The sequence below is a fragment of the Chrysochloris asiatica genome, unplaced genomic scaffold (assembly GCF_000296735.1).
Source record: "Chrysochloris asiatica unplaced genomic scaffold, ChrAsi1.0 scaffold00551, whole genome shotgun sequence".
Lineage (NCBI taxonomy): Eukaryota > Metazoa > Chordata > Mammalia > Afrosoricida > Chrysochloridae > Chrysochloris > Chrysochloris asiatica.
In genome coordinates, this window is record NW_006409069.1 from 23,920 (window position 1) to 35,673 (window position 11,754).

At 40.0% G+C, this 11,754-nt stretch overlaps 1 protein-coding gene across 1 annotated transcript; it reads left to right on the forward strand.

Annotated features, from left to right (window-relative positions):
* Nucleotides 1-1,689: 1,689 nt before the first annotated feature.
* On the forward strand, nt 1,690-10,920 carry LOC102841212 (odorant-binding protein-like). Its single transcript, XM_006877664.1, has 5 exons — nt 1,690-1,739; nt 4,393-4,463; nt 7,255-7,365; nt 8,383-8,484; nt 10,904-10,920. The coding sequence occupies exons 1-5, from the start codon at nt 1,690-1,692 to the stop codon at nt 10,918-10,920; spliced, it is 351 nt and encodes a 116-aa protein (XP_006877726.1).
* The last annotated feature ends 834 nt before the right edge of the window (nt 10,921-11,754 follow it).

Below are 11,754 nucleotides of genomic sequence, written 5' to 3' on the forward strand. Positions count from 1 at the left end.
ATTCCTTGATGTGCGTTGAGCATGAGGTAGAAATGATGGTAAGTGATTTCATCCTCAGATCTTGGCTCTATCATCATTTGGCATCTGTTAAGATGCACGGCAGAGAACTTTCTGTTCTTCCACAAGAAATGTGGAGAAGGTAGGCTGCAGCCAAAAAAAAAAACCAACCAAATAACATATATTTGCTTTTCTTTGAAACCTAACTTGGAAGACATGAAAGGGAGAACTTGTCCAATGAAAGGATGAAAACCCACGGAGGTACATGTTCTGGCATAAGTAAACATTGTCCAAACTATCTCATACATGCAGACCCTGGACTTCTTCCAAAGAAGGTCAATAAGAAGGAATCACTTCCCCAAAGTCTAAAATATCTTCGGAGCTCTGCCAACCAGGATGTTCACTGTTGATGGTTTTAAATGATGTCTTAGGATTAATGTGAACACGAAGACCAACTGCCACATCCATGACAAACAGTATAAAGAGAGGTGAGAATTCAGAACCTCCACAGAGCAGTTTACCTTCTATTAGCTGCTTCAGAAGAGCGAGAAACAGATTCAAACAAGATGAAGATTCTCCTCTTGACTCTGACCCTTGTTTTCACGTGTGGTGCCCTGGACAGTGTGCCTGATGAAGATCTCTCACTGGTATGAGGGGCAGCCAGTTGTTGGGGTGGGGGGTCTTCTATGCAGATGTCTGTTCTTTTGGGGGATTTTATATCTGTTTCCAAATATGTGTGCATTTATGTCTCCACATCTAACTTCCAACCCCACTATACCTCTATTTATTGGGTACTTGTAAGTTTCTAAGGAGCCCAGATAGGATAGGATAAGCACTGGACTGCTAAACACAAGCTCAGCAATTCAAACTCACCAGCTGCTACATGGGGGAACGATGAGACTGTCTGCTCCCATAACAACTGACATGTCCAGAAATCCTATATAGATAGATAGATAGATACATAGATAGATAGATAGATAGATAGATAGATAGATAGATAGATAGATAGATAGATAGATAGATAGATTCCCTGTGAGGAGCAAAAGATTTGAAGCCATTGTTGTCTGTTTGTTTGAATTTCTGTTGCTACTCCTCATGAGGGAACTCCTGTTCATGGCAACCTCCTACATTGCATAGTAGAGTGGTGCTTCAAAGGGTTTTGAATAGTTGAGTTTTTGAAAGCAGATCCCCTGCCTTTCTGCTGAGGTGCCTTTTCCTGAGTGGATTCAGCCCTCGCACCTCTCGGTTAGCGGCTGGGTGCAAACCCATGTCCTCACCAAGGGAATGTTGAGTTTCTATTCTACTTGTCAGTATGTGTATTAACCCAAGAAAGCAATGTGATTTATCCAGAGTATTTGATTTATTTAATGTGATGTATCCAGAATGTGTGATAATAGAACATAAAGTATGACAGGAAGTTCTCAATTTAATTTCTTCAGGCTGATATTGTTTGTTCTGCTTTGTTTATCATATTTTATAAGTCTTCCTTTGTTCAATAAATTTAGATATTCTTGGACCGGTGAAAAGCTTAGAACTGACAAGTTTATATAGGAAAAAAAAAGAAAAGAGGGGAGTTTCTGCCATTTCTTACAGGAATTCTGCATTTAGCTTACAGGAAATTGGAAACATCTTTATCTGGCTTCCAATAACACAGCGCTGCAAGAAAGGGCTTTCGTTTCCTACATGCGTAGGATGCAGTACACCTCGAACAATGAAATCTTGAGCTTCGGTTTTTATTTCAAGTAAGTTTAAAACAAAAACAAACAATAATTTGAGTTTCCAAGAGGAAAGATTTGAATTCTGTGTTTTCAAGGAGAACGGTGGGCTCTGAGCCGTGGGTCTTGGCGGGTGTATGGAGTTAAAGATTCAGTGTTCAGAGAATGCCAGGGACCAAAACCTTAGAGGAAAGACAGTAGAAGTGTTCCACTGGAGCCATCGCATAGAATATTAGAGGGACTAAGACAAGGAAGGAATGCTGATGTTGTTGTGAGCCTTTGAGGTGTTTCGGACTCATTGTCATGCCTCTGTATTGGGTTTCCAAGAAAGACTGTTGGGTTTGAACTGTTGATCTTATGGTGGTTTGGAATCCTACAGTGCCATACCATAGCTCTGAGGAGGGAACAGTCTCCTCAAATCCATGGATTCCCCATGGAAACCTTCACGAGTCATTTTCAAAAGTCAAGTCACACTTTGGAGAGTCATGCTCTGAAAAACTGTGAGCAGAATACGACATGATCTACAACTGGAGTAGGTTAGCCATGACAACTTTGAATCCACTGACCAAGGGACAAAGGCTTTCATTTCCTCAAAGTTGATGGATAAGATGACCACTACGTTGCAGAGGTTTTGTTAATAACTCAAATGAATATAAGACAGAGGAACGCTTTTGCTTTCTTTTGAAATCTAGTCAGGGTACAGACCTTTAAACACTACCTATCTGAAGTTCCACAGGAGAGGTAAGATGAGGTGGAACAGCAGGCACTAATATTGCTGTCACATAATTGACTGGACTGCAAGGTCGATGGTTCAAATCTGCTCCACCAGCTGCTCCTGGAAACCCTATACAGAGTTGCTATGAGTCAGAACAGACTCAACAACAGTCAGATCCTATAGCAGTACTGTAGGAAAACCATTGGACTTCTAAACACAACTCTGGCAGTTTAAACCGAGCAGCCACTCCTTGGAAACCCTATACAGGGTTGCTATGAGTCGGAACTGGCTCCACTGCAATTAACAACAACTACACCACATGTCTGGAGGACTGAGAGAGGGTGCTTTTGAAGCAGAGACTGAATTTTAGAGCAAAGAAACAGGAAGAGGGAGGGAAATGTATCTGTTCAGAAGCATTCAGTTACGAACCATAAATAAAGACGTGTAATAGTCCAGGTATCTGGTAGCATAGTGGTTACGAATCGGGCTGCGAGCCACAAGGTCAGCAGTTCGAAACTACCAGCGGTTCTGCGGGAGAAAGATGAGGCGGTCTGCTCCTGTAAAGATTTACAGCCTCGGAAACCCTGTGTAGGGTCGCTATGAGTCGGAACTGACTCCATGGCACATCACAACAACAACAACAATAGTCCAGGTAGGTAGGAAGGAAATTCCACAAGGTGAAAATCTGCAGAAAACATGTTATTTTTTTAAAGAGGTTTTTTTCTGAAGAATCCTATGTGTCTTGATTCTGAGCCAACCTCTCTTAGCTCTCACAAAAAGGATGCCCACTGGAGGCCCCAGAACACATTTTCTGTTTCTTCTCGGGTTTCCTCTCTGAGAGTGTATCCAAACATTGGATGTATTTGGGGATGCATTTTGGTATAGTTTAAAACAACAACAACAAAAGCAGGTATTTGGACATGCATTGGCATGTATTCTACATGGTCTTGACTCCTAAATCTACTCCTAAAGTTTCGCATTGAGTGTTGACAACAATGGATCTGCACCTCAATCAAACGAAGTCATTTCAGGAATTGTAGACATTTCTTTACCTCGGCCAAACACACAAAGATATTTAAACACTGACAGATGGTTTGAAGGTTAAAAGCAAAATCAACATTGCAAACACTAGGAAGGAAGATTATATGAAAGCTAATGAAAGTGGCCACGCTGTGGTTTGGTTGGTGACTTTCATTGGGACCACCCTAAACAAGCAACTGCCACTTTACAGTAATATCTGGAGTCCTGGTGTGGCACTGCTGGACTGCAAGGTCACTTTGAGATGCAAAGTTGGCAGTTCAAACCCACCAGTTAGCTGCTCCACAGAAACCCTCTACAGGGTTGCTGTGCGTCCGAGCCCATTGGATGGTACTTAATAATAACAACATACATTTTTGAGATGGGCAGGTTATCATTTTCTTTGTCAGGTTGAGAATTTATGCACCCTTCCATTTTTAACCAGCTTTCTGTGTAAATACACCTATTTTGAGTAAATTTTTTGAAGTCAGTATCCAAGCCATGAGATAAGCACTTTGAGGCAGGTCATGCAGCACTGACAAATATTTATATATATAATATCTCCACCAAGTTCAATATTCTTTGCAGCCCAGAAAGCAGCCTGAATTCTTTTTTAGTCAATACCTGTCCATCTGGCCATTGTTGACCACAATTGTACATTGACTCACCTGTCCTACCCTTTTCATTGAAAGGCACAACACAGTACCTACCGACACACCTCGTATTATTGGACACCCTTTAATTGAGCTTTACAGATAATACATTTTTGACAAATGGAAAGTTTGTGGCAACTCCGTGCCAAGTAAGTCTACAGTTGCCGACTCATATGTAAAATATAAACATGTATGGTACATGAAAGAAACAAATGAAATACTACCGATCCCACAGTTAGAAATTGAATGGCTTTATTGAATTCATCAATTCACCTAAAAACCTGTTGGTTTCCAGGTATGATGGAGAATGCTTACCCCGTTATGAATACACCAAGAGACAGACGGGGAATTACTTCACCGGTATTGGTAAGTTCCACTGTTTTTCTAGGGTGGGAGAGGGGTGTGTGTTAGGATTAAATTCATTGTGTCAGTTTACAACAAGAACTCCATAGATCTGAATTCTACTTCTGCTAATTAGTAAGCGTAAAACCAGGTATAATCCCCTAAATTTTCTAAGCACTTAATATATGCAAAGAGCTCCATCATGTTACTGCTACGGTCTTATACAACTTTAAGTATTTTTTTTGGAGAGACTAGGAATGGATGCTAAGGACATTTATTTCATGTGGGATTCAGGCAGATGAAAATGTTCCGAGCAGTTAAAATAACCTAAAGCCAAATGGGTCTAACTTGAGTCTCAAGAACAAGATCAGTTTTGTTTAGAACAGATTAAACTTCCCCAAATAATCTTAAATCAGCTGAATTAATTCCTTCCTGGTGTAATTTTATTAACCTGTATCAAAGAAAATGTAGGACGTTCATATATCAAGAACATGTCCCCTACCATAGTTTCTGCTACAAGTCTTATAGCTGTTGGATCCAATTTCTCTCTCTGCTTTTCTGTTTGTGTTTTGAATGGTCCTGAAGAATATTCTGAATTCTTATTGGCCCAGAGTCTAAATACATTGTTTAAACCTAACTGTATAAAGAACATAGCATAGTAGCACAGAAGAATGCAATGAATCGAATGAATGGCTCATCTATTGTTGAGTAACTATAACTTCATCTTATTTAACTATTAGCCTTTACATATGTTGTTGTTGTTAAGTGTTATTAAGTGCCTTCGAATCAATTCCAACCCATAGAGACCCTATTTAGGGTTTCCAAGGAGAAGCTGGTGAGCTTGAACCACTGACCTTGCAGTTCAAATGACTTTGCAGTCTAACACATTAGCCCACAGTGCCGCACTAGGACTAGTGGGTTTGAACCACTGATCTTTCAGTTAGCAACCGAGTGCATATGCTGCCTGGCAAGGAGATCTGGTTGCATTGTTGGATAGATATTTGGCTGCTAACAACAAAGTCAGATGTTCAAACCCACCAACCTGTCTGCTGGAGAAATATGAGGCTGTTTGCTCCCATAAAGATTTGCTTTCTGAAGACACCCTACATCAGGTCTCTATGAGTCGAAATCAACTATAAGGGCAATGGGTTTGATTTTTGGGTCACTTGGTACTGATGTATCTTTGAAGTCAGTGTAAGGTCTCTGAGTCTTGTCTTGCACAAAGGTCAGGCAGAATAAGAATCCTGTGCAGTTGGCCCAAATATCCAATTCCTAAATACACAATTAGGAATGGATCATGTTCATAACTTGGAACTTTCCTGTACAAAGAATCTGGAGACATAATGTCATTCCACTTTTTCTTGATTGCAACAAATATGTATGCAGTGCATCATTTTTCATTTCAATATTCTACATATATAGTTTTGTTTCTCACATTGGTCAAGCATCGATGCTACCCAATTCCAAATTTTTCCATCACCCTTAAATTCATAAGCTCAGTGTGTCTTAAGCAGCATGTTCATTGTTTATATCCTCCTCCCCAGTTCCTGGTAGCACTGATAAGCTTTAGCTTCTCTACAATTACCTACTCTAGATAGTTCATGTTGTTGTGGCAGGAAAGTGCCATCAAGTCAGTTCCGAATTATAGCAAGTATGTCTAGGGTTTCCAAAGAGTGGCTGATGGGTTTGAACTGCTGATCTTGTGGTTTGCTGACCAGTTCATTATCCTGTAAAGCCACACCAGGAATCCATAGAGTGAAGGTAAAATAATACCCCATGGTATACACGTACCACATTCTCTTCATGCATCATCCTTTGGTGGATGTGTAGGTTGCTTTCATCCTTGGTTATGTGGAACAATGAGTGAACATTGGAGTACAGAACACATGATGTAGGAAGAGAAAATGGGTGATCCCTGCATAAGAAAGGAAGGTAAAGGAAGAAAGGGTATAGCCAAAGAATTTTAGTATCTTAGCAAGTTTCTGTTGCTATCAATATATAGACATAGCCATGCGAAAGTTGGACAGTGAATAAGGAAGACCATTAAATAATTGATGCATCTGAGTTATGAGGTTGGAGAGGAATATTAAAAGTCCCATGGACTGCCAGAAGAAGACACAAATCTATATTGGAAGAAGTACAGCCAGAATTCTCCTTAGGAGCCAGGATGACCAGACTTCATCTCTCATACTTCAGACATATTATCAGGAGGGACCTGTCCCTGGTGAAGGGAATCATGCTTGTTGAAGTGGAGGGCTGTAGAAAAAGAAGAAGATCCCCAAAGAGATGGATTAGCACAGTGGCAGAAAGAATGGGCTCAAATGTAGCATCGATTGTGAGGTTGGTGCAATCCGGGAAGTGTTTCCCTCTATTGTTCAATGGATCACCAGGAGTATGTTCCTACTCAAGGGCACATGTCAACAACAACATCAACAATGTGTATGCATATATGTATGTATATAGATATATAGATATATTTGAGGGGACTTCAAAACATTTGTTGAAAACAATTCATTGTCTTTTGATTCCATGATCTCATGAACGTTGTGAAGTCCACTGATATACGTAGTAACCATTGTTAGGTTTTGCTGAGTTGATTCTGATCCATGGCTAGACCATGTGACAGAGCAGAAGTGCTCCATAGTGTTTTCTAGGGGGTCATCTTTTAATCTGGACAGCAGCCAAACACCACGTCCTTCTCCTGAAGAATTACTAGGTGTGTCCAAGCTGTACACCTTGAGATGTGCAGCTGAGAGCTTAATCCTCACTCCATGGGGACTCTTACTCATAGACTGATATATTTTTGTTCCCACAGGTCCTCTTAATAACACTTTCAAACCTGTGTATGTGACAGAAGATGTTATGATAGGATTGTACATCAATGTCAGTGTCCAGGGAGTGACCAGCTATATTATGCAGCTCTTGGGTAAGCATCACATTCCCACCTCAAAGGATTACACGGCTTTTATGTCTTCAGTGATTCTGTTCACAACATCAGCATCGAGTGGCATCACCTGTTATTAAATGTGTATGGACTCCAATTCTAACTGCCATTGAGTAGATTCCACTCATGGTGCCCTGTGTGTGTCAGAGCAGAACTGTGCTCCACAGGGTTCTCAGTGGATGATGTTTCATAAATAGATCCCACTTATGGTGCCCCTGTGTGTGTCAGAGTAGAACTGTGCTCCACAGGGTTCTCAGTGGATGATGTTTCATAAATAGATCCCACTCATGGTGCCCCTGTGTGTGTCAGAGTAGAACTGTGCCCACAGGGTTCTCAGTGGATGATTTTTCATAAATAGATTCCCTTCATGGCTTGTGTGTGACATAGTAAAACTGTGCTCCACAGGGTTCTCAGTGGGTGATTTTTCATAAGCAGATCCCACTCATGGTGCCCTCCTTTGTTTCAGAGTACAACTGAACTGCACAGGGTGCTCAGTGGGTGATTTTACATCTTGAGATTCCACTCATGGTGCCCCATGTGTGTCAGAGTAAATTGTGCTTACAGGGGTCTCAGTGGATAATTATTCATTAGTAGATTCCACTCATGTATCTCCGTGTGGGCCAGAGCAAAATTGTGCTCCATAGGGTCCTCAGTGCAAATATTTTTAGAAGCAAAACACCAGACTTTCCACTAAGGCACCTCTATATGAACCTGAACCACCATCCTCTTGGTTATCAACTGAGAATTTTACAATTTGTTTCTGTGAACTAGTAGCACTTGTTGTTCTTGTAAAGTGCCATTGAGTCGATTCTGACCCATAGTGACCCTCTAAAGATTTTCTGAGGAGTGGCTGGTGAACGTGAACCACTGACCTTGGGGATGAAACTGACATTGCAGTCCAGCATTTTATGTTCAGTTGTACCTTGGTAAAACCTTATTCTCGTACACTTCTTGCAATGTCTTATGGAGACTTTCTGCTTTCTACACATTGATTTTCAGCTAAAGAAAACTCTGTTTCTCAGGAAGTCTTTGATATGTATATGGATTATACGAGACAAGTTGGAATTCCAGAAGAAAATCTTATAGATATCATCAAGAGAGGTAACTTAACCACATACTTTTTCAGGAAGATATAATTCTTCTGAAAACTGATATGCAAATATACTTTCAGCAAATACATAGATCCTTTCAAATCTCGTTCCACTTAAATTTTCTCCTACAAAATATGTTTTCTGAAAAGTAACCTTCATAACAGCACGACAAAGTACTAATCTACTGCCAAATTTCCATTCATTTTCACAGATAACTGTTCTGATACTTTTCCAGTGTAAACAAGGGTTCTTTCCATGCCTCCTACATTTTGTAGGTAAGTTCAAATGACCAGTGTCCAGTATCGGTTCAGCAAACAATTTAAGAACCCACTGTTATTGTTCTCCTACTTGTGTTATTTTGTTGTACTGTGGTGGTTCGTGTTTTATTGTGATGCTGGAAGCTATGCCCCTGGTATTTTCAATACCACCTGGATCACTCAGGGTGGATCGGTGTCCGTGGGATTTCCAGACTGAGACTAAAGAGAAGGAAGAGGTGGTCAATTTAAGAGGGATTAGCCACTGAAAACCTTATAAATAGCTGGAAAATATTGTCTGGTATGGTGCTGGAAGGTGAGTCGTTCAGGTTGGAAGGCACCAAAGTACCAGTGGGGAAGGAGCTTCCTCTTCAAAGTAGAGTCACCCTTAATTACAAGATTGGAGCAAGATTTTCGGGACCTTCCTTTGCTGACAGGGCAGAACTCAAAATGAGATGAAGCAACTTAGCATATGCATTACTTATCAGAACAAGGAATATATGAATCTGGGAAAATCAGAAGTCATCAAAAATGAAATGGAATGCATGATGATGTAGCGTAGTGGTTACGAATCAGGCTGCGAACCTTAAGGTCAGCGGTTCAAAACTACCATCTGCTCCACGGGAGAAAGATGAGGCTTTCTACTCCCGTAAAGATTTACACCCTCGGAAACCCTATACAGGGTCTCTATGGGTGGGAACCGACTCGATAGCACATAACAACAACAACAAAATGGACTGATCTTTGCCATTTTGAATTCAAAAGTCATATGGTTTACCATTCCAGTAGTGGACAAATTATAGGGAAAATGGCATCCCAATCATCATCCAAAAGAACGTTTCAAGATCTCACTTGAATTATAATGCTGCTGTGATAGGATAATATACACCTATAAGGAAGACTAGTTAATGTGCTTATCATTCAAATTTACCCATAAACATTTTAAGCCAGTGATGAAGAGATTGAAAAGTTCTACTTAGCTCTTTAGTCTGAAATTGATCAAGCCTGCCATCAAATTGGTGGTGAAATTAAAAAGTTGAAAACAAAAAGAAAGGATCAGTTTTTGGGAAATATGGCCTTGGTGACAGAAAACAAGCTGGGAAATTCATGATAGAATTTTTCAAGCCCAATTTCCTCTTTACAAACAAATTTTGCCAACATGGACCTCACCAGATGGAATACACAAGATTCAAATTGACTATATCTGTGCAAAAAAAAGATGAGTCTTTTGGAAGACTCTCAATATCGTCATCCAAAAGAAGGCCCGGGCTGGCTATGGGACAAACCATCAATTACTTACTTGCAAGTTCAGGCTGAAGTTTAAGAAAAGTAATACAAGTCTATGAGACCCAAAATAAGACCTTGAATATATCCCACCAGAATTTAGAGACCTTCTAGAGAATGGATATGACACTTTGAATGCTAATAATTGGAGATAATATGAATTGAAGGAAGGCATCAAGACCATCATACATAAAGGAAGAAAAATGTCATCAGACATACAGGAATGAAAGAAAACAACAAAATCAATGTCAAAAGAAATGCTGAAACTTGCTCTTTAACATGGAGAAGCTAAAACAAATGGAAGTAATGAAGATATTAAAGAACTGAAGAATAGCTCTAGAAGACAGAGTAAAGTATTATAACAAAGTGTGCCAAGACCTAGTGTTAGAAAAACAAAATGAAAGAACATAGTTCTGTTTCTAATCAGACACTGTTGAATCCATCGTGAGACATAGGAATTCCATAGAAGACTATGGAACTGTGCCATATGGGTCCCAAGTCTGCTTCTTGGAACCTCATCTTTCCTCTATAGAGTGGTTATCAGTTCAAAGCACCATCATTTTGTGTAGCAATAGACCTTCTTCTTGTACTTTCCTTTAAAATTAAATAAAATTTTAAAAAATGTTTTGAATGGAAGATTAGCTAGTAAATTAGGTCCACCTTAGCAAGTTGTTCTGTGACCTTGACTACAAAATGACTCAGGACTGCCAGTGTTTCCTTTCTGACTGTTCTGTTTCCACTGGTGTAGTTTCTCATGCTATACAGACGTCCATGTACGAATGTATCTACTCTACTACCTGATCACACCCAACCATTAAACCATGACTACCTATGAGTGTCTTTCAGATTCCTCCAGCTAAACATTTTGGCTTGTTTTTTGTTCACCCACAGAACGTACCGGCATCTAGAACGAAATGCATCATCTTCACCATGGAATGAGGATCATCAACACAAAGAAATCATTCTTTGTTCGTCTCTAGCTTATCTTTCTCTCATGGAAGACATGTTGCCTTCCTCACTTTGTCTTCCTTGGTCACATTTTATGCTCTTTGTGCTGTCACTAGATTTCTACACATCTCAATAAATGGATTTACTCCATACACTGTCCCTGGGTGTCTGTGAAAGAAGGGATTGAATATGAGGACCAACAAGTGTTCACGTTCAATAAAGCTGTTGATAAAACATGTCTATCATGAATTTGAGGGCCTATTGGAGATAAAGTTACTTAGAATTGGAGAGAGAATTCTTAGAGGTATCCAGGTGAAAGAGGATAAAGAGTCTAAGACATCATGTGAGATGTTTTACTAAATGAGGGTATCTGCACCAACATCTGTAAGAAGCATCCTCTGCAGCATGAGTTCAGGGGATAACTTGAGTATGACTCATGGTAGATTAGACAGAGAGAAAATAGCACATACTGAAATTAAGGGCACACTCCTGCTACTATACCACCATCACATGTGAAACTGGGTGGGAGAACTGATATTTGGTGATAATAGAATAAATGGTGATCGACAATAAGACAGCAACCAACCAAGATCTAAATTAAATACCTGAAGGGCGACTACAGAACATAGTCTTCAAGGTTCTACCAAGTCTATATTTGACCAGTCAGCCTGGTCATTTTTGTTTTTTTAAAATGATTCTGGGTTTTGTTTCACATTGTTTTATGACTCTATCTAGGACCTTCTAATGTGATCCTTTCAGAGTAGTTGGTCATGGTAGTCAGTATCAACTTTTTC